Source organism: Antechinus flavipes, chromosome 3 (assembly GCF_016432865.1).
Source record: "Antechinus flavipes isolate AdamAnt ecotype Samford, QLD, Australia chromosome 3, AdamAnt_v2, whole genome shotgun sequence".
In the NCBI taxonomy this organism is placed as follows: Eukaryota; Metazoa; Chordata; class Mammalia; order Dasyuromorphia; family Dasyuridae; genus Antechinus; species Antechinus flavipes.
This window is the reverse complement of record NC_067400.1, coordinates 557,159,274-557,181,258: the sequence shown is the minus strand read 5'-3', so window position 1 is coordinate 557,181,258 and position 21,985 is coordinate 557,159,274. Positions and strand designations below refer to the sequence as shown.

The following is a 21,985-nucleotide window of genomic DNA, read 5'->3' as shown; positions in this document are numbered from 1 at the left end:
CTCCTTTTTCTGAGTTGCAGATCTTTGAGAGCAGGGACTGATTTTTTCCTTTTTAAAATTCCAGTCCTTAGCACAATGCCTAGAACCTAACAGATTTTCTTCAGAGGACTGTTAGGAAAATAGATGACATTTAGAAAAGCAGGGATGGGGAGAGAACTCTGGGTATTTTCTGTAATACTCCTCCATCAGCACATGTCTGCTCTATCACTATATAGGTAGAAAAGCCCCTAAAGATCTCGTCCCAAACTTCACTTTACAAATGAAGAAACTGAAATTCAAAGATAAATTATTTTATTGAAGATCAAATAATCAATTATTACCCAAATGGAATCAACTTCAACTCTTCTAATTCTAAATTCTATGCTCAAATGGCAAGAGGCTTTCTCTACATTCAAATGGATTAGTTTATTATGGAATCTGAGAATCTCAGTGTTTCAAGAATGACAGGTGTCATTTAGTTCAGTGACTTCTTAAACAAACATCATCTTTACAATATGGTCAATGTGTTAATCCATTCTTTTCTTAAATACTTCTGATGAGAAGGGATCCCCATGACCTCAAAAAATCAGAGAATTTGAGAGATGAAAGGGTCCTCAGTAGTCTCATAGTCCTATCTACATCCCCTATTACTTCTGAATAGCTCTAAATTGTAGGATGCACATCCTTGTTTCTAGCCTAAATTAGCCTCTTAATTTACCTAATTTGTTCAAGTAAGGGGATCGAAAATGGACTGGTGAGTTCTTTGGTATAGACAACTTCTGGGTGAGGAAACTCTCCCTAGTCTTTCAGTTAGCACTTTCTTTAGAATTCTAGTTTTAGAGAGTCAGCAAAACCATGGAGATTTTAGGGTCACAGAGACAGCGTGTGTCAGACAGGCAGCTCTTGAACCAAGATGAAGGCTGACTGTTATATTTTCTATGTGAATATTAACATCTAAGAAATCAGCAGGCAACCAAATTGGAGGTTGATTTTTTTTTGTTTTTATGAGTGTTAAGACTTAGCAAAATTATGAAGAAAATGTTAGTATGCAGATTATGCTTAAAAATATACTGCTTGCACATTTTCCCCTAGAAAACCAGTTGTTAAACAGTTATATCTTTAAAGCAAAGCTTTCTGGCTCTTGGGGCCATATCTCCCCTACAAGCCTAATCTCTGCTCTATGGGACAACTCTTCACATATTTGAAGATAGATATTATACTCCCAGGGAAGCTCAGTAGTACAGTGGATAGGGCAGCAAATCTGGGGTCGGGAAGACCTGGTTCAAATTTCACTTCAGAATCATATTTGTCAAGAAAACCCTGAAATAGGGTGACAAAAAATTTAATGCAACTGAAAGGTTCAACAATTATCCCCCCTACTCCCAACCTCTCTCCTCCAAAGTATTCTCTTTCCCATGCCAAACATTCTCAGGAACTTTTCTTCACTATTTGAATTAGTGCTAGTTTGAAAGAATATATTATAAAAAAAAAAGAAATTTGATTGGTTCTGATTGGCTCCAGGGACAGCAGTAAAAGGAAAGAGAACAAATATTTATGAAGTGCCTACTATATGCCAAACACTATATTAAGTGCTTTGCAAATATTATCTTATTTGATCCTCACAATTCTGGGATGTAGGGACTATTATGATCTCCATTTTATTGATGAGGAAACTGAAACAGAAAATAAGTAAATTGCTCAGGATCACAAAGCTCGAAAATGTCTGAGGTCAACACCATAGACTGCATTTGGAATCCAAAGACATCTTTTAGATTCTTGGTTATCATTTAAGGGGGATGTTGTCTTTTTGCAGTAGAAGATGTACTGATGACTTTTCAGGTCCTTTTCAGCTCTGAGATTTTGGAATTCTGGGAATACACATCAGAGAGGTTCCTTGGAGAAACTGATCACCATAAGAAGGAATCTTGGATATTTCCCTACCAATACATTGTCTGACTAGAAAGGAGGACACACACACAAAAAAACCAAAAAACAAAACAAAACTTTGACCAAAGAAAAACAAGTCTATTTCTCTTGCATACCAGCCCAACCTGATGGACTTAGGAATGGATTCTATCAACAACCAGAGTCTTCTAGCAATTAAACAATTAAGAAAGTCTATTTTCCGTGGACTTTTAAAGCTGTCTCCATCCACTAGCCCTTGTGACTCACTCACCTCCCTTCATGGTTTTACTAACACCACAGATAAAAGTGCAAGGCAGCAACAGAGACTTCTGATCTGGTGGGAGTGGCTGAAGAACTATTTATCCTTTATAGAAGCCTTACAGAAAATCTCAGGCTGTCTAGGATCTGAAACTGTCTTCCCTAGTTAATAATTCCCCAAGGACAAGTCAATTCAACCCAATTTAACAAATTTTAGAGAATAACACTAGAGAATCTTTGATTTAACTTGCTTGATTTCTTCCTTTTGAGTCCCCTGATGATTTTGGGAGCTGTTTATGCATGGGGAGTAGGAGGAATGAGTAAAAAATTATGAGATGATGTATTTACCAATCATCCCAGGTCTTAAAGGGCTTCTTAATTAGAGTTCTCTTGTCCTTAAGCAACCATAGCTTTTTCCCAGTAAAACTCCTAATGCACAAAACTATGGTGTATTTCCTCACAGGAATGGCCGTAAGAGCCAGACTGTAAGAAAAAGATTATTACTTTTATTAGAACATTTTAATTTTTCTTCCATAAGCAGCATCACTCTAGCATCTCCTGCTTTTCTTATTATTGATTCTCACTGACTTTTGACTATTTTTAGTAATTTGTATGATGCTTTGAGGTTTGCAAAGTCTTTTATAACATTATCTCATGTTCTTAAAATAACCCTAGGAAGTAGGCATTAATGTGCACATTTTAGAAATTAAAAAACTGAGAGATAAAGAAATTAAATGTGTTGCCTGGGTTAAATCACTTGTAGTTCTCTAACGCAGAATATGAAGTTGAGTATTTCTGATTTGGACCCGATGCCACCTAGATGAATATATTTCTAATCTTAGAACCCTTCTAAAAAGGAGAAAGATATGATTACAGTAAGCAGATTGCAATGAACATTTGACAGACTCTGAAGTATACCTATGAAGAGAAATTTTACTTTTTGTTCTAAAGTGCACAACTCAGTGAGCTTATCAATGTTCTGAATTAAGTGCACCACATTGGAATAAGTGCAATCTTTCAAAAAAAAATTACATTAAAGGGATAGATTCAGATGTGCACTGGAATTTTTCATTGAGAGAATGGAATTTTATAAATCAGCAATCATTACATTTCAGAATATGATTTATCATTTTGTTATAATAAGAAAGTGTCAACAATACAGATTAAACTTGAAAGTCTATGTGTACATAATTTTTGAGAGCTTGATTATTAAACATCAGTCATCAAGCTCTGTATTGCTCTATAAAGATCATTTGACTCAGCAGGAATACTGTAGAAGGCTCAAGGAATGGACTAGACTAGAGGCCTGATGATTCTAAGCAATAATAATAGCAGTAATAATAGTAATAACAGTCATAAAAATTCAAGCCATTTTGTAGCATTGTAACTTTTGCAAATCACTTTACATGTATTATCTCATTTAAGTCTCACAGGACTGGTATACATATGCCATCATTTGGATATTAGAGTTTTGAGATTTATTTGTTTGTTTGTTGAATTGTTTATTTTATTTTTAGGTTACACACACACACACACACACACATATATATGTACATATATAATTTTTTTTACATATTTCCATATGAGTCATGTTGGAAGAAAAAAATCAGGAGAAAAAGGAAAAACCATGAGGAAAAAAACAGAAGGAAGAAAAGGTGGGGGAAATAATATGCAGCATTCTGCATTTTGTCTCCATGTTTTTCTATCTGGGTGTAAATGGCACTTCCATCCAGACTTTATTAGAATTGCCTTGGATCACTGAATTGCTAAGAAGAGTCAAGTCTTATAGTTGATCATCACACAATTTTGTCATTGCTATATATGATGTTTTCCTAATTTTGCCTGTTTTACTCAGCATTAGTTTATGTAAATTTTTTCAGGCTTTTTGAAAATTAGCCTATTCATCATTTTTTTCATAGAACAATAATATTCCTCTATTTTCATATGCCATAATATATTCAGGTATATCTTTGTTGATGGGCATCCACTCAGTTTCCAATTCTTTGCTAACACACAAGAGCTACTATAAACATTTTTGCACATATGAGTATTGCAGTGTTCTTGTTGGTTCCTTCATTTCAGTTCAGTAATAACCATGAGAATAATCAGGAATATAGTTCAAATTCTTCATTGTCTCCTTGCCTGGGGCTAGGCAGATTTCTGGAGAGCCTTTCAGACTGGCCTTGGCCTCAGTTAGGGAAGTGCAAGAGGCACATGGTGGTGTGAGATGGAGTAAATCTTTCTGAGTCTGAGAGCTTGTGCTTCAGCCTCCAGCCACCACAAAGGTGGATGATGGAATGAATCTGTCTCTTAGTCCCACCCTGGATGAGTTTGTCCCAGTTTTATATGCTCTATTTTAATTACATCATCAAAGATTTGAATCTTGTAGAATAGGTGTCAATCTTGTAGAACTATATTAAGTACTACGTACATGTACTGAACTAGAGAACTATTAATCACTATGCTAAAGTAGATAACCATTGTCTTATCAATCCCATTGAGTTAGCACCTGTGATGACCTTGTATTTTAAAATTAGCTGGAGTCAGGAATTCAGGTTAAGTGAAAATCTTCGATCTTTATTCTTTGTGGAGGTGAAGGGGGATGGTGATAGGAATGTGAGCAGCCGCGATATGAACCCAACCAGCAGTCTCTCTGCCTCTCCCTCTGCCCCTCTCTCTCCGCCCACCAAAATCGTCCCTATGTCATTTCCCATACAACACCTCAAAACTTGCACAAAGAGTAGGTGGGGGCCATTCTTTCTCCAAGCATATATATTAATAGAATATGGTCCAATTACTATTCAGCCTCATGTGCTTGGGACCTCAGTGCATCAACTCGAGCTTCAGCCCATTACCAGCACCTTTTAAGAATCCTTTTTTTAAGTATAGAGTTCTGTTCCTTAACAGGATATTTTCCCCTCTTTTATGATTTCTTTGGGATACAGATACTGTAGTGGCACTGTTGTATAAAAGGCTATGCACAATTTGATCTCTCTTAGGGCATAATTTGAAATTGCTCTCCAGGATGGTTAGATCAGTACCTAACACTACCAATAATGTATTAGTGTCCCAGTTTTCCCATATCCCCTCCAACATTTGTCATTATCTTTTCCTGTCATCTTAGCCAATCTGAAAGGTATAAGGTAATATATCTGAGTTGTCTTAATTTACATTTCTCCAATCAATAGTAATTTAAAGCATTTTTTCATGTGATTAGAATAGTTTTAATTTATTCATCTGAAAATTATCTGTTCATATCATTTGATCACTTATCAATTGGAGAATGGCTTATAGTCTTATAAATTTGAATCAATTCTTTATATATTTTAGAAATGAGGCCTTTATCAGAACCTTGAATATAATTTTTTTCCCCAGTTTTCTGCTTCCTTTCTAATTACTTTTGTCTGCATTGGTTTTGTTTGTACAAAAGCTTTTTAATGTAATATAATCAAAATTATCCATTTTGGATTTCATAAGGCACTCTAATTTATCATAGACTATAAATTCCTTCCTTCTCTACAGATCTAAGAGGTAAACTATCCTTTGTTTTCCTAATTTGCTTATTTGTGTCACTCTTTATGTCTAAATCATGAACCCATTTTGAGCTTATTTTGGTGTAGGGTGTTAGGTGTGTTGGTCAATGCTAGTTTCTGTCCTATTATTTTCCAATTTTCTAAGCAATTTTTGACAAATAGTGAGTCTTTATCTTAGAACCTGAGGTTTATGAAACACTAGATTACTATAGTTTTTGACTACTGGATCCTGTGAACCTAACCTATTCCACTAATCAACTACTCTATTTCTTAGCCAATACCAAAAGGTTTTTATCACCATTGCTTTATAATATAGTTTTAGGTCTGATATAGTTAGGCCACCTTAATTTGCATTTTTTTTGTTAATTTCCTTGACATTCTTGATCTTTTGTTCTTTCAGATGGATTTTGTTATCATTTTTATAGCTTTTGTAATTTCTTGTCAGTTTGATTAGTATGGCATCAAATAAATAGATTAATATATTTTTATTATATCAGCCTGGCCTACCCATGAATATGTAATAATCTTCTAGTTGTTTAGATTTGACTTTATTTGTGTGAAAAGTGTTTTGTAATTGTATTCGTAGTTCCTGGTTTTGTCTTGGCAGGTTGACTCCCAAATAGTTTATACTGTCTACAGTGACTTTAAAAGGAATTTCTCTTTGTATCTCTTGCTGCTGGATTTTGGTGGTAACATATAGAAATGCTTATGATTTATATGGATGTATTTTGTATCCTATAACATTGCTAAGGTTGTTAATTGTTTCTAGTAGTCTTTTAGATGATTCTCTAGGATTCTTTAAAGGTACCATCCTATCATCTGCAAATTTATAATTTTGTTTCTTCATTATCATCTGCTCTAATTCCTTTAATTTTTTTTCTTCTGTTACTAAAGCTAACATTTCTAACATAATATTGAATAGTAATGGTGATATTGGGCAACCTTATTTCACCCCTGAGCTTATTGGGAATGCTTCTATTTTATTCCCATTATATATATATATATATATATATATATATATAATATTTGTTTATGATTTTAGATAGATGCTAATGATCATTTTGAAAAAAAAACTCCATTTATTCCTATGTTCTCAGTGTTTTTAATAGGAATGGCAAAGTTGGATTTTGTCAAATGGTTTTTCTGTATCCATTAAGAAAACCATATGATTTCTGTTAGTTTGGTTATTGATTTAATCAATTATGCTAATAATTTTTTCTAATATTGAACCAGTCTTGCGTTGCTGGTATAAATGCTACTTGCTCATGGTGATACTACCCTGGTGATAACATGCTTTAATCTCTTTTCTAATGTTTTTTATTGCTAAGATTTTTGCACCAACATTCATTATGGAAATTCATCTATAATTTTCATTCTCTATTTTGATCTTACTTGGTTTAGATATCAGCACCATAACTGTGTTATTAAAAGAATTTGGCAGGACACTTTCAGAATAGTTTGCATAGTATTGGAATTAATAGTTATTTAAATGTCTGTTAGTATTCATTTGTAAATCCATCTGACCCTTGAGATTTTTTTCTTAGGGTGTTGATTAATACTTTGCTTGATTATCTTTTTCTAAAAAGGGATTATTTAAGTAAGTTATTTCCTCCTCTGTTAATCTGAGCAATCTACATTTTTGTAAGTATTCATCCATTTCACTTAGATTATCAAATTTATTGTCATGGAATTGGGCAAAATAGCTCCTACGTATTACTCTAATTTCCTTCTCATTGGTCTAAAGTTCACCCTTTCCATTTTTAATATTAGCAATTTCATTTTCTTCTTTCCTTTTTCTAATCAAATTAATTAAAGTTTTGGCTATTTTCTTGGTATTTTCATGGAATCAATTCTTAATTTTGTTTATTAGTTCAATAGTTCTATAACTTTCAATTTTATTAATCTCCCCTTTTATTTTCAGAATTTTGAATTTGATATTTAATTTGGGGTTTTTAATTTGGTTGTTTTTCTGGCTTTTTTAGTTGCATGCCCAATTCATTGATCTTCTCTTTTTGGCTGCATCCCATAAATTTTGGTATATTATCTCATTATTGTAATTCTCTTAGATGAAATTATTGATTGTTTCTATGATTTGTTGTTTCATCTACTCATTAAGATTAGATTATTTAATTAGCAATTAATTTTTGGTCTATTCACATTCACAGTGATCATTACCAGCTGTGTATTTTCCTCCATCCTATTTTCTCCCTTGTATATATTTTTGTTCTCTCTTTCCACTCTGTCCTTTCTCACGAGTGTTTTGTTTCTGATTAACTGCCTATGCTCCTTTCTATCACCCCACCTCTCTTTCCTTATTCCTTTCTCCTACAGCATTCTATTCTTTCTACCCTCTCCCTTTTCTTTCTTCTTTCAATAGGGCAAAATAGATTTCTACATCTACCTTAGTGCATATGTTATTCTCTCAGAGCCAAAATTGATGAGATTAAGCTTTAGACAATGTTCATGCCTCTCTCTTCCTTCCCTCTACTCTAACAGGTCTTTTGCGCCACTAATTTATTCTGTTTTAACTCTCCCTTCCTTTTCCCCCATTACAATAATTTTTCCACTCCTTAATATCCCTTAAAAAATATCATCACATCAAAGTCAACATACCTAAACTCTCTATGTATATCCCTTTTAACTGCCCTAATAAAAGATATGGTTCTCAAATTACAAGTACTGTCTTCTCATGTAGGAATGTAAACAATTTAACCTTTCAATAATGTTTTTCTTTTCTTTCTTGTTTACCTTTTAATACTTTTCTTGAGTTTTGTTAATGAATAACATTTTCTGTTTAATTCTGGTCTTTTTAGTAAAAATGATTAAAAATCCCCAACTTCACTGAAGATACATCTGACCTGGGAAATAGATTCAGAAGAGATAATTTTAAATTAATCTTAAATGTTTAATGAATTGAATTGTTGAGTTTTAAAATTCTCATTTTTTTTTTTTTGGTTTGGGAACAGGATTCTAGAATTTTCCTTTAAATCGTATTTCTAGAGTTTGACATTATTGAAGAGGAACATGGCCATACTGGATATTGCTTCTTCTGAGGAACTATAGAAAATTATCTTGGTTCTTGAAAAACCTTAATGCTTTTAGGTAAAATAATAAGTTCCTACTCTGTGGATATAATCTGTTTTCTCGTTAAAAATTGTGTTTCTCTTCTAAAATATTCTGTATTAACCCTAATTTGTCTTTAAATTCTGTGCCTCCCTCAATTATCCTTTGAATTCTCAATCTGATAAATATAAGTTTGCATAATATGGAGATATTTATATCACCAAGCATTATATAGAAAATAAAGTGAATAGTTGCATGTCTCTTTTTCACATATACACACACAAGATGACTTCTCTAGTGCAAAACTTGAAATAGATAAAAAATAAAGTAAAAAAAAAATAAAGTAACCTATGGCCAAAATAAGTAAATAAATTGTTTTTCAAGGTAAAAAAAGAGCTATATATAACTCACCTTCTATATAATGCTTGGTGATATAAATATCTTTATTTATATGAGGGCCAATATTTCCCTCATAGTAAACATTTGACTCTTCTGATCAATTCAATGATCAAAGAAAATTCTAAGACTCATGATGAAAAAAATGCTATCCTTTTCCAAAGAGACAACTGATGAACTTTAATTGTATATTGAACCATAATTTTCTCACTTTATTTTTCTTGTTTTTTTTAATATGGCTAATATGGAAAAATGTTTTAATGATTTGATAGGTATAATTGGTTTATTGCCTGCCTTCTCAGTGGGGGGAAGGTAGGGGGATGAACAGAATTTGGAACTCAAAATTTAAAAAAAAAAAAAAAAAGAACATTAAAAGTAAATAAGTAAGATTGTCTAAAAATGATTGAAAGGGGAAATGAGAAACATTGGAGAGGATGTAAAAAATTCATGCATTGTAAGTATAACTATGAATTGATCCAATCACTTTGGAGAGCAATCTAGAATTATATTCTGAGTTATATATTGTATTACTTAGAATAGCCAATCTTTCCCTGTGGATCATTGTTACAATATTGCTGCTCCTATACTTAATGAGCTTTTGTTTCTTTTCACTTCATCTAGCATCAGTTCATATATGTCTTTCCATATTTTTCTATAACTCCATAACAATCACATCTAACAACTTTGAACTTTCATTTTTAAGTACTTAATATTTGCTAGGAACTCTGCCAAGTTCTGAAGATACCAATGAGAAAGAAAGAGAGAGAGAGAGAGAGAGAGAGAGAGAGAGAGAGAGAGAGTAAATAGGCTGCTATCCTTCATAAAAATAATAGTAACAAAATAAGAATTCAATAGTTATGTTTTTTCATTATCATCTATTATCAATAGCTTCATTAACCTAAAGTAGCTGACATCCCATTCTTTGACCCTATCCCTTATTTTAATTTAATTATCCCCAACTTTAACTTTAAAATTTCTTTTTAAAAAAATTTTGTCCCTAAAATTCAGAATAAGGCTCAGTTCATTTTGGTCTTTAGTATTACTGACATTTCTCCCCTTAAAATAACAATTTATTTTCTTGCAATTACTTGTAAAATATAATGGATTACTTGTCATCTGGGGGGCTGAAGGGAAGGGAGGGATTAAAATAATTTTGGAACACAAGATTTTGCAAGAGTAAATGTTGAAAAGTATCCATGCATATGTTTTGAAAACAAAAAAGTTTTTTTTTAATTACATGGAAAAATATTGAACTTAATTTTTAATTTTTTTTTATTTACAAAACATATGCATGGGTAATTTTTCAACATTGACCCTTAGAAAACCTTCTGTTCCAACTTTTCCCTTCCTTTCCTCCATCCCCTCCCCTAGATGGCAGGTAGTTCAATACATGTTAAATATGTTAAAGTATATGTTAAATACAATATATGTATACGTATTTATAGTTATCTTACTGCACAAGAAAAATTGGATTTAGAAAGAAAGTTAAAAATAATCTGATAAGGAAAACAAAAATGCAAGCAGATAGTAACAGAAAGAGTGGAAATGATATGTTGTGGTCCACACTCATTTCCCATAGTTCTTTTGCTGGGTATAGCTTGTTCTCTTCATTACTGAACAATTGGAATTGATTTGAATCATCTCATTGTTGAAGAGTCACATCCATCAGAATTGATCATCATATAGTATTGTTGTTGAAGTGTATAATGATCTCCTAGTTCTGCTTATTTCACTTAGCATCAGTTCATGTAAGTCTTGCCAGTCCTCTCTGTATTCATCCTGCTGGTCATTTCTTACAGAACAATAACATTCCATAACATTCATATATCACAATTTATTCAACCATTCTCCAATTGATGGACATCCATTCAATTTCCAGTTCCTAGCTACTATTAAAAGAGCTGCCACAAATATTTTTTGCACATACGGGCTTAGTATGCCCAGTAGTAGCACTGCTGGATCAAAGGGCATGCATACTTTGATAACTTTTTGAGCATAGTTCCAGATTGCTCTCCAGAATGATTCATAGTAATAGTCCCACAACAATGTATTAGTGTACCGGTTTTCCCACATTCCCTCCAACATTCATCATTATCTTTTCCCGTCATCTTAGCCAATCTAAGAGGCATGTAGTAGTATCTCAAAATTGCCTTAATTTGCATTTCTCTAATCAATAATGATTTGGAGCACCATTTCATATGACTAGAGATGGTTTCAATTTCTTCATTTGAAAATTGTCTGTTCATATCGTTTGACCATCGATCAAATGGTTTCAAGAGAATGGTTTGATTTCTTATAAATTTAAGTCAATTCTCTATATATTTTAGAAATGAGGCCTTTATCAGAACCTTTGACTGTAAAAATGTTTTCCCATTTTATTGCTTCCCTCCTAATCTTGTCTGCATTAGTTTTTAACATTATTTTTTTTTAAAAATGAGTTCCAAATTCTTCCTCTTTTTTCTCCTCTCTGAGAAATCAAGCTATTTGTTGTAGGTCAACATTTGTAATCATGAAAAAGATATATTCATAGTAATCATATTGTGAAAGGAAACAGATGGAAAAAAAAACAAGAAAAAAGAACTGTTTATTGTAAATCCTTTGGAACTTTCTTGAGTTATATTTCTGAGAATAACAAATCATTTATAGTTGACGATCATATAATATTGCATTACTATGCATATTATTCTCCTGGTCTTTCTCACTTCACATCAGTTTGTGTAAATATCCCCAGGTTTTTCTAAAATTATTCCCTTCTTCATTTCTGTTTTTTTTTCATTCTTTATTTCTAATAGTGCAACATTATTGTATTACAATAACATATCAGAATTTATTCAGCCCTTCCCCCATTGATGAGCATCCTCTCAATTTTTAATTCCTTATTACCACAAAAAGGAGCTTCTATAAACAATTTTGTACAAATAGGTCATTTCTTTTTTAAAATCTTTTTAGAATACATCCCTGAAGGTGGTATTACCAGATCAAAGGGTATACACAGATTTATAGCCCTTTGGACATATTTCCAAATTATTCTCCAGAATGCGTAAATCAGTTTATAATTCCACCAAAAATGAAGGTGGGAGGTAGCTTCTATTATTATCCCAATTATGCAGAAGAGGAAACAGAGGCAGAAATTACTTGACTTGCCTAAGATCACACAGGAACTATCTGAGGCAAATATTTGAACTCAAGTCTTTCTGATTCCATCTAGGCCCACTTTTCTAGGGTTACCTGTCTCCTAAGCAAAACAATGTGGAAAACAACTTCTTGAACTAGAGTGGTTGGTTTCTGTGGCCTATGTGAAGGCAGAGAACAGTAGCTATTTAATTTGGATTATAATATTGTTAACATTAGGATTCTTTCTAGCATCCCTATTGATAGTCCCTCCTTCCCATGCTCCATTCTCTTTCTGAAGGCCCCTGTATTTATAAACACACACACATACACACACACACACAGACACACACACACACATACACACAATTCACAAAATTCTCCCTTAGAACTTCCTTCTAATAGACAACTATGTGGTGTTGTGGGCAGATTACCAGAACTAAATTCAGGAAAACCTGCATTCAAACATGACTATGGACATTTGCTAGTTGTATGATTGTATTTTTAAAAATAATATTTTATTTTTTCTCCAATTACATATCATCCATTTTTACAAGATTTTTGAGTTCCAGTTTTTTTTCTCTCTCCCTCCTCTCCTTTTTTTTCTTTTTTTTTTTAATAAGAGCCTTTTTTTTTTCAAAATATATACAAAGATAGTTTACAACATTCACCCTTGTAAAACCTTGTGTTCCAAATTTTCCTCCCTCCCTTATCATCTCTCCCCTCCCCTAGACAGCAAAATAATCCAATATATATTAAACACATATAATTGTTCTGTACATATTTTCACAATTATCATGGTGCACAAGAAAAATCAGATCAAAAGGGAAGAAAATAAGAAAGAAAAAAAATCAAGCCAACATCAATAATAACAAAAAGAAGCAAATACTATCTTGTTTTCCACATTCGGTCCTCATAGTCTTTTCTCTGGATGTAGTTGGCTCTCTCCATCACATACCTATTGGAATTGGCCTAAATCACCTCATTGTTGAAAAAAGCCAAGTCCATCACAGCTGATTATCACATAATCTGATGCTTTGGTTTCATTCATTTCATTTAGCATCAGTTCATATAAGTCTTTCTAGGCCTTTCTGAAATCATGCTGCTTATTGGTTTTTACAGAACAATAACATTCCATTACATCTATATATCATACAAGTTGTATAGTTATAAGGAAATCTCTTACCTTCTCTCTGCAGTTTTCTCATCTGAAAAATAAGGATAAGCTCCTACCACAATGATCATTGTGAAGATAAAATTTATGATATTTGTAAAGCATTGTAAAAATGTTAAAACACTATATAAATGTTAGTTGTTATTAACAAATAAGCACAATCAAATTAGCTCAATTTAGTGAAACAAATCTACACATTGTCCTCATTCAAAAATGCTTATTTTGATCTGCCATTCTCAAAAAAAAAAAAAAAATCCCAGCCTCTCTGGGAGTTGGGATGGGGAAGGAGAACCAAAGAGAAAGCTATCATAATAATGCTATATCATAGGTGAGAGTGAGAAGAAGAGATGGGAAGATGAAGTGTGGAAACAGCGGTTACCATGGAGAAGTATTACTCTCCCCATGGCACCAGTTTAGCTCAATAGAGCAAACATTTGTCATTTTTCAAATAAAGAAGAGCTTCTTAAACTTTTTCCACTCAAACCCTCTTCCCCCAAGAAATTTTCACATGATCCTGAGTACAGAGTTATATAAAATATATTTCATTTTATATAATAAAATATAGGTATATAAAATGATAAAATACATGTACATAATTTATTTTAATAAATAAAATAGCATGAATAACCAAATATTGAATAATCTAAATTAATAATAATAAATTATAAGTATATGAAATATAAGTCAAATATTTACTGAAAATAAATTATGATTTTGTGACCCCACACTCAGTTGCATGATCTCACAGAGGGCCATAAACTACAGTTTAAGAATCTAGGAAATAAAGCAAATATTTATCATGTATCACATACTTGACAGAAGTTCTCATGTTCCTATTAAGACTGAGCTTTTTTATACTAAATATCTGAAATTTCTTTAGTCTATCCTCATGTGGAATAATTTCTAGTCCCTTCACTATCATGGTTAATTTCTTTGGAAGTTCTTTTTCAGTTCCTAAAATATGTTAACAGAAATTGAACATAATATACCAGACATGGCTTTCTCAGTAGTGAAAATATTGGCATTATTAACCATCTTCTTTGGGTGGATATGTCACATTAATTTCTTTCTGTTAGTTTATGTTGAACTTTTTGTCCTCTATAACCTTCAGATTGTGGGATTTTTCACATTAAAAGTTATCTGACCTTTTTTTCCTTATCTCTTCACATTTACTTTTGCTTTATTGAAGCCAAATATTATGTTGATATTACATTTATTATTACTAAATTTCCTTTTATTAGGTTCAGACCATGATTCAACTTGTTAGATTTGGCTGAGATACAAGTTTTTCTCCCTGACAACATAGCTTTCCATCTTAAATAAACGATTAATGAAGATGACTACCCTGACAAGAAGGTGGGCTATCATGCAAGGAAATGAATTTTCTATCACACAAAAACTAACTGTGTGTTCCTCACACTTAACCATTTTGTGTTTTATTTTCCTCATTTATAAAATTGAGATTAATATCTCAATCTCCTTAGCATATAGCATCTATCTCCCAAGGTTGTTATAAAGGTAAATTCAAATAATGTTTCAAAATATTTGAAAACATTAAAGAACTATATAAATGTCAGTTATTTCTCTTATTAAGTGGCATGGAATCAGCTGAACTGGGGACCAGAACTGGAGGGCCAAATTCCTCACTTACACTGTATTATTCTCTTTTTTATATTTTGCACTACATTTATGCAACAAACATTGTGCATACCCTGTGACTAATAAGTCATAAGGGGGAGAAAAATCCTGCCTGAATTTCTGAGTCATGAGTGGAAGTAACTGTTGAGATTCCATTCCCATTGGGACTGGTAAGCAGGAGGTATAAATGCTAGTGATACCAAGGTCTTTTGGATACCAGGACGAAATCCAAGCAAGTGAGGTGAGTGATATTCTTCCTTCAGGAAACAGAGAAAGACTAGAACCCTTCATGGGCATAGTAAGTTAATGAAAGGCAAAGAGACAGTGGCAGAAGGTACATGACTAAAAGGAAGAGATACTGGAAAGACTTAGAAGACAGAATTAGGAAAGGGAAAATAGCAATGGGGTCTGCAAAAGTAATAGAGATCACAAAAAAGTGATGAAAATGAGTTCTCAAGAGATTGTCACAACATTAATAAGGGGAAGAACAATTTTTAAACTTGTAGTTTTTTAATCTGAGTTCTGTACTTTTAAAATTATATTACCAGCCTTAAACTATGATCCCTGGTATCCAAGCTAACTTAAAATCTAACTGGTAAATAAGCCTGAGTCCTGTGAAAATACAAATAAAAATATAATTAGAATGATTTCATAAGAATATGAAAGTGACTCTCTCATATAGATTATCTTTCATATATGTCTTCTTGTGCTCTACCATTCTTATTTATGCCTTCTCATATTTCCTTCCTGATTTAGATAATATGCTAAATTCTGTCCTCTAAATTATTTTTAATAGTTTATCATAGGTTTGTGTAACTCACATCATCTTTTTTTTAAAAAAATTTACCTTTTTCTCTAATAGAGTGTTTTAAATGTTTAAATATTGACTATTATACCTTCCCAGCATCCTCTCCCCTTCATTTACAATGTTTCCAATACCTTAGTAATTTATAATTTCACCACTACAAAGTTTGCCTTTCTAATTCAGACTGAGCCTCATCTTTGAGAATTGCTGCAGCAAAACATTTCCTAACCTTGCAACCAACATTATATCAAATCACATTAAGTTGTTTTATTTTATGTATCACATTATCATCATTACAGGACACTACAGTGATTTTTTCTGAGTCATCACTTGTTTGATTCTATAAAAAATATGAAAGAATAGTAATTGCTATAGAGGCTAGAACAGGGACAGAGTGGAGACAGAATAATGTAGTTTGACTCTATGCCCAATGATCTGAGGGCTTGTTTATGGGGTAAGGTGCTGTTCTATTCAAAACAAGCAAACTAGAAAGGTTCTTTGTGTTGAAACAAGTACAGGGAATGTTGAAACTCATGGAAACAGGAAAATGATTAGTTGAAGGAGCAGTCAGAATATGCATATTTATCTATTATTTGCAATATCATATGGACACAGATTATAGTTACCAAACTAGAGTAATAATATCAAATATTGCTGACCATGACCATGATAGCTATAAGAAAGAAAATGATACTGAAAAAGATTGAAATTTGGTAAGAATTACCAAAATGTAAAGAGGCATAATATGAGTACATATTGTTGGAAAAATGGCAGCAATAGAGTTGTTTGATGCAAGGTCGCCACAAACATTCAGTTTTGTAAAAAATGCAATTTCTGCAATGAGCAATAAAATCAGGTATACCTATATAAAGGGTCACACTGAAAATTTAACAATTCACTCTCACTATTTGATTTGTGCGCTGGCTTCAGCACATAAGAGACCACTGCTACTTATTCCCTGGGTCTGAGCTCATAATACTCATTAGCCTTGAGGATTTATTTTATGGCTTTGACTTTAAGAAAGTAGACCCTCTCCTGTACTCCTTAAATAGATGTAACTTGTCAGTAATATCACAGAACAACATGAAGAGAGATACTTAATTAACAAGTTTGTTTCTTAGACAGGTCAAGGACAATATAACTAAAGAGAAAGTGTAAGTGTAGTCTACTCTGAGATTTATATATCTTCTAAAATATCCCCAGCTTCCAAATTAGAGTCCTTAAAATATTATGGTTTTTTTTGTTTGTTTGTTTTTGGCCTATTTAAATTTACATTGACTGATTGCAACAAGACTTTAAATACACTTCCCATGACATGATCAAATTCCCTGTTGACAGCTATGTATAATGCAATCTTCAAAAATTTAACTTAATCATTATGAGATTGATTACTTTTGAAACAGTGAAAATCCTTAGGAACTTTTGCTTGAAACCCTCATGCAAAATCAGGAGAAATGCTCAGTTGTCTCACCTGCAAGTGAAGCTAAATTTTTCTGAGTGATACTATCAAATCAATGGAATGATACTACACAGAAATTTCCAACATTGCAACTTAGAAATCATTTATTAAATACTTCTGAAAAGGATTTAATTTTAAAATTATTTAGTGTCTAAAAATTAAATGTGTCTAAAACATGATAAAGGATAAAGTTTTAGGGATAAATAATCTAAACTATACACTAGTACTGAAGGCTTGAGATATCTGCCATAATCCAAGGAGATTTTATAAATTTGTTACTCTAGAATACTGATTTGATGTATTGAAATAAAACAACATTATACTCAGGTATATTTTGATGGGTAATGGATGCAACATTTAAAGAAGAATGTTGACAAATGTGGGTATATTCAGAAGGGATCAGTAGTAGGATGGAGACCATAGAATCACAAATTTAAAGTTGGATGACATCTTAGAGGTTATATTACACATTATATTAGAGATCATCTGATCCTATCTTTTTATTTTACAGATCAAGAAACTAAGATTCAAAGTCATATAGCTAATAAATGGTGAAGTGGGGATTCAAACCCAGATTCTTAAATTACAAATCCAGATTTCTTTCTACCCTCTCGTGTTGGCACCTTCCTACTCACCCAAAATCCCTCATTTTGTGGATGAAAAGTACAAAACCCAACAGAGCTAAATGGATTATCTAAAGTCACATGGGTAATGAGTATAACAATAAACATTTAATCCAGTCACAGAGTTACTGTATGGGACCTCAGTAGCCATCTTGTTTAATACTTCTTTGAAAAAAAAAATCCTTATTCTACCATAATTAGCAAATGAGCAGATAGACTATACTTTAACAGAGATCTATACACAACATCTATCTGTTTGATTCACTTTTGATACAGTCTGTTGTGAGAACTTATGTAAAATTGTGACAAAATTTGGGTGGTTGGAGAAGTTTATCAGTATTGCATGTCAGTTTCATGATGTCATACTTTCACAGGTTCTGGAAAATAAGTGATACTTTCATGCTTTCCCAGGCACCAATGGAGAGAATCGGGGCTCTGTGCCCCCATGCTTTTTAGCATAAAGTTTAATTTTGTCAGACATCTTCACAAAAATGACATCAAGGTCAACTAATTATTTAACTTGAAAAGGCTACAAGCCAAGACTAAAGTGGAGGGGGAGTTGGTGCACGGTTTTTTTGTTCATAAATTATTGTGCATCTGAGACTGAGATACAACAGTTCTTGGCTGCTTGTGCTAATTTTTGCCTAACAATTAACATTAGCAAAACATAGGTTCTCTATCAGTCAGGGCCATGCCATCTACATGTGGATCCATCAATTATAGCAAATGGAGAAACAATGAATGCTGTAGATAAATGCATTTATCTTGATATTATAATTTCCAGGGATGTCTACAGAGATGATAAAGTTGACACATGCATTGCCAGAGATAGCTCAGTGTTTGTGAGACTGAAAGAAAGTGTAGGAAAGGAGTCCTATTATATTATCTACCAAACTGAAGGTCGATAGAGCTATTGTGCTCACTTCATTGTTGTATGCCTTTGAAGACACACAATCTACCAGCACCATGTTAGGAAACTGAATTGCTTCCATTTGAATTGTCTTAGGAAGACTTTGAAAATCTCCTGGCAAGATAAAATAGTGGACCGTGAAGTCTTTTCTACAGGTTGAATGTCAACCATTCAAACTCTACAGCAGAAAGTACAACTCTAATAGCTCAGTAACATTTGATTGTCAAATGTACATTTGCCTAAAATCTATATGGACAACTTAATCTAGGCAAGCACTCATATGGAATTCAGAGCAAGAAATACAGTGCCTTTGTGGAGAACTTTGAAATGTATTGCATGACATGGAAGATGCTGGTATGCTGACATCAAAGAAGGCTCTGTCCTCTATATCTGAAGCAGAATTATGGTAGCTCATAAGAAACATGAGTTGTAAAATTTTAGAGACATCTACATTTCAAATGTTCATATGTCAGACCTATGATGAAGTCTTCTGAGTTAATATTGGTCTGATCAGTCAGTTGACACACTGTACCTTACCCCAACATAGTCACTTCATACTGGTCTTCTTTGAGTACAAAAAACAACCAATAAACAGATAGACACAAAGAGGTGGGAAGTTTTTTATAGGAATAGGAAGTAAATTTTACTGGAAGGCAGAGAGAAGATGGGAAGTTGAATCATATGGTGAATGATCTTGAATGTCAAACAAAGTAGTGTTCATTTCATCTTAGGAGTAATTGGAGTATTTTGAGCAAGGAAGAGCCACACAATATGTACCTTAGGAAAATCAATTTGGCAATTGTATTAAGGATGAAATGGATAATGGAGAAATTTGAGGGAGGTTGAGCAATTAAGCAATTGTAGTATTCCAGGTGAAAGTTGATGAGGACCTAAAGCACATACTGGCTATATAAATGGAGAGACATGAGGATTTATGGCAGGAATGTTTTAAGGGTAGATTTAATTAGCAATTTCTTGGATATTGGTGAGGGGCTGTAAAATAGAATAAAGAATCTAAGATTTTGCACAAATTGTATTACCTGAATATTGGTGATGCCTTGGAAAGAAACAAGTACATTAGAGGAAAGGGGCAGGTTTATGGGAAAAATAATAAATTCTATTTTAAATGTGCTAAATTTGAGATGAGGATGGAAGGTAGTCATTAAAAACCCTCAAGAATAGGCTAGATTATCCTTTGTTGGTAATATTTTACAACTAAGCTATGGATTGGGATATGTGATTTCATTTCTTTTGTGAAAGATTTGCAGGAAACAAATTTGCTAATTACTTATTGATTTATTTTTGCTATTTAGTGATAGCTTCTTAATGTTTAATTAAGATCACATTTTATCTTATTTATTGATAATCATGAGCTCCTTGATTGTGGCTACAATCTTTCAATCCCATTACTTGAATTTGTTTACCTCAGATCTGCTCACCCTAACACATTGTACAGGATTAGATATTTCCCCTCTTCACAGCTCATATCTTGACTTTGACCCTAAGTCTTGAGTTTCCTGCTTTAGGAACTCTGACAGACCTCTGGTCATTGTAAAGCCAAGATGAGAAAGTATGAGGAATGTGCAAAATTCTTTAATCTTTGATTACAATCTCTAGTCACTTTGCAAGTTTCTTCAATGTGACATATTAAAATATTCTGTCTCTCTCCTATCTACCTCTCAGGAAGGTCTATCCACAGGACCACTGAAGAAAGCTTTCCCATGTTATTTTCTATAGCATTATAGTATCAATATCATTTTAAGAAAAAAAGGGACAAGAATAGGTGATTTTTCACCAGTAGAAGTACCAAGGTTTCATGAGTGCTATATAACAATATTTGTAAATATAAGTTTTTTATCATCTTAGGTGAAAAATCCCTGGAGTGAGAAGAATAAGGAAAAGACATCTGTTACTTGTCTGCTGTCATGGATAATTTCAATTACACTTTCCACCCAGATGTCATCATTTTGAAGGCCATCCCAGGCCTAGAGAAAATACAGTTTTGGATCTCCATCCCCTTCTGCACTATGTATGTGGTGGCCCTTGGAGGTAACTCCCTGCTGATCATACTTATCTGGATGGAGCACAGTTTGCATGAACCCATGTATTTCTTCCTGGCTATGTTGGCTATGACAGACTTCTTGCTCTGCAACACCATCATGCCAAAGATGCTGGCTCTCTTCTGGTTCCAGGCTGAGTCCATTTCTTTTCAGGCCTGCATCACCCAGATGTTTTTTGTCATTTTCATCTTTGTCATGGAGTCAACAATTCTTTTGGCCATGGCATTTGATCGTTATGTGGCCATTTGCTTCCCATTGAGATATACCATGATCCTAACCCCCTCTGTAATCAAGAAAATAGCAGGATTTTCTGTGGCCAGAGGCTTGGTCCTCACTTCCCCTTTTGTCTTTCTAGTAGAGCGCTTGCCATTCTGTGGTAACAATATCATTACTGATACATATTGTGAACAAACTAAGATTTCCAGACTGGCCTGTGCAGATATAACTGCCAATAATATCTATACTCTGGTATTGTCATTCTTGTCCACAGGTTTGGATGTGTTTCTCATTTCCATTTCCTACATGTTTATTCTTCGAGCTGTCTTCCGATTGCCATCCTGTGATGCCCAATTGAAGGCTCTCGGTACTTGTACCTCTCATGTTTGTGTCATCCTCATGTTCTATCTTCCGGCCTACTTAACAGTGCTGACCAGCCAACTGGGATGCGGAATCCTGCTGGCCAACCTCTATGTAGTTGTGCCCCCTGCATTGAACCCCATCATATATGGTGTCAAAACCAAGCAGATCGGGATATTGTTATAATTAGGCTCTCCCGACTGGGCCTGTGGTGTGGTGGGGAAGGAGTTCAGGAAGATCAGACAAATTAAACTGTTCTATGTGTGGTCCTCTGGCTAGAAATGTTGTTACATCTAATTTCTGTGGAGATTGTAGTATCAAAGGTTATTCCTTTCATTATATAATTGCTTGCATAGACAATAACTGTACACAATAATATTCATTATAAGGAGGGAAGTTTTGATAGAAAAGAAAGAATCCTAGGTATAGATGAGAGTTGCACTGAATACCTAGATCAGAAATCTCCAAAAACTTCCCTTTAACTAAATAAAGTCT

General features: G+C 33.2%; 1 protein-coding gene across 1 annotated transcript; it reads left to right on the top strand.

Annotated features, from left to right (window-relative positions):
- Positions 1–20,779: 20,779 nt before the first annotated feature.
- On the top strand, positions 20,780–21,676 carry LOC127557484 (olfactory receptor 52B2-like). The gene has a single exon (XM_051990795.1). It carries the CDS (start codon positions 20,780–20,782, stop codon positions 21,674–21,676), a length of 897 nt encoding a protein of 298 aa, XP_051846755.1.
- The last annotated feature ends 309 nt before the right edge of the window (positions 21,677–21,985 follow it).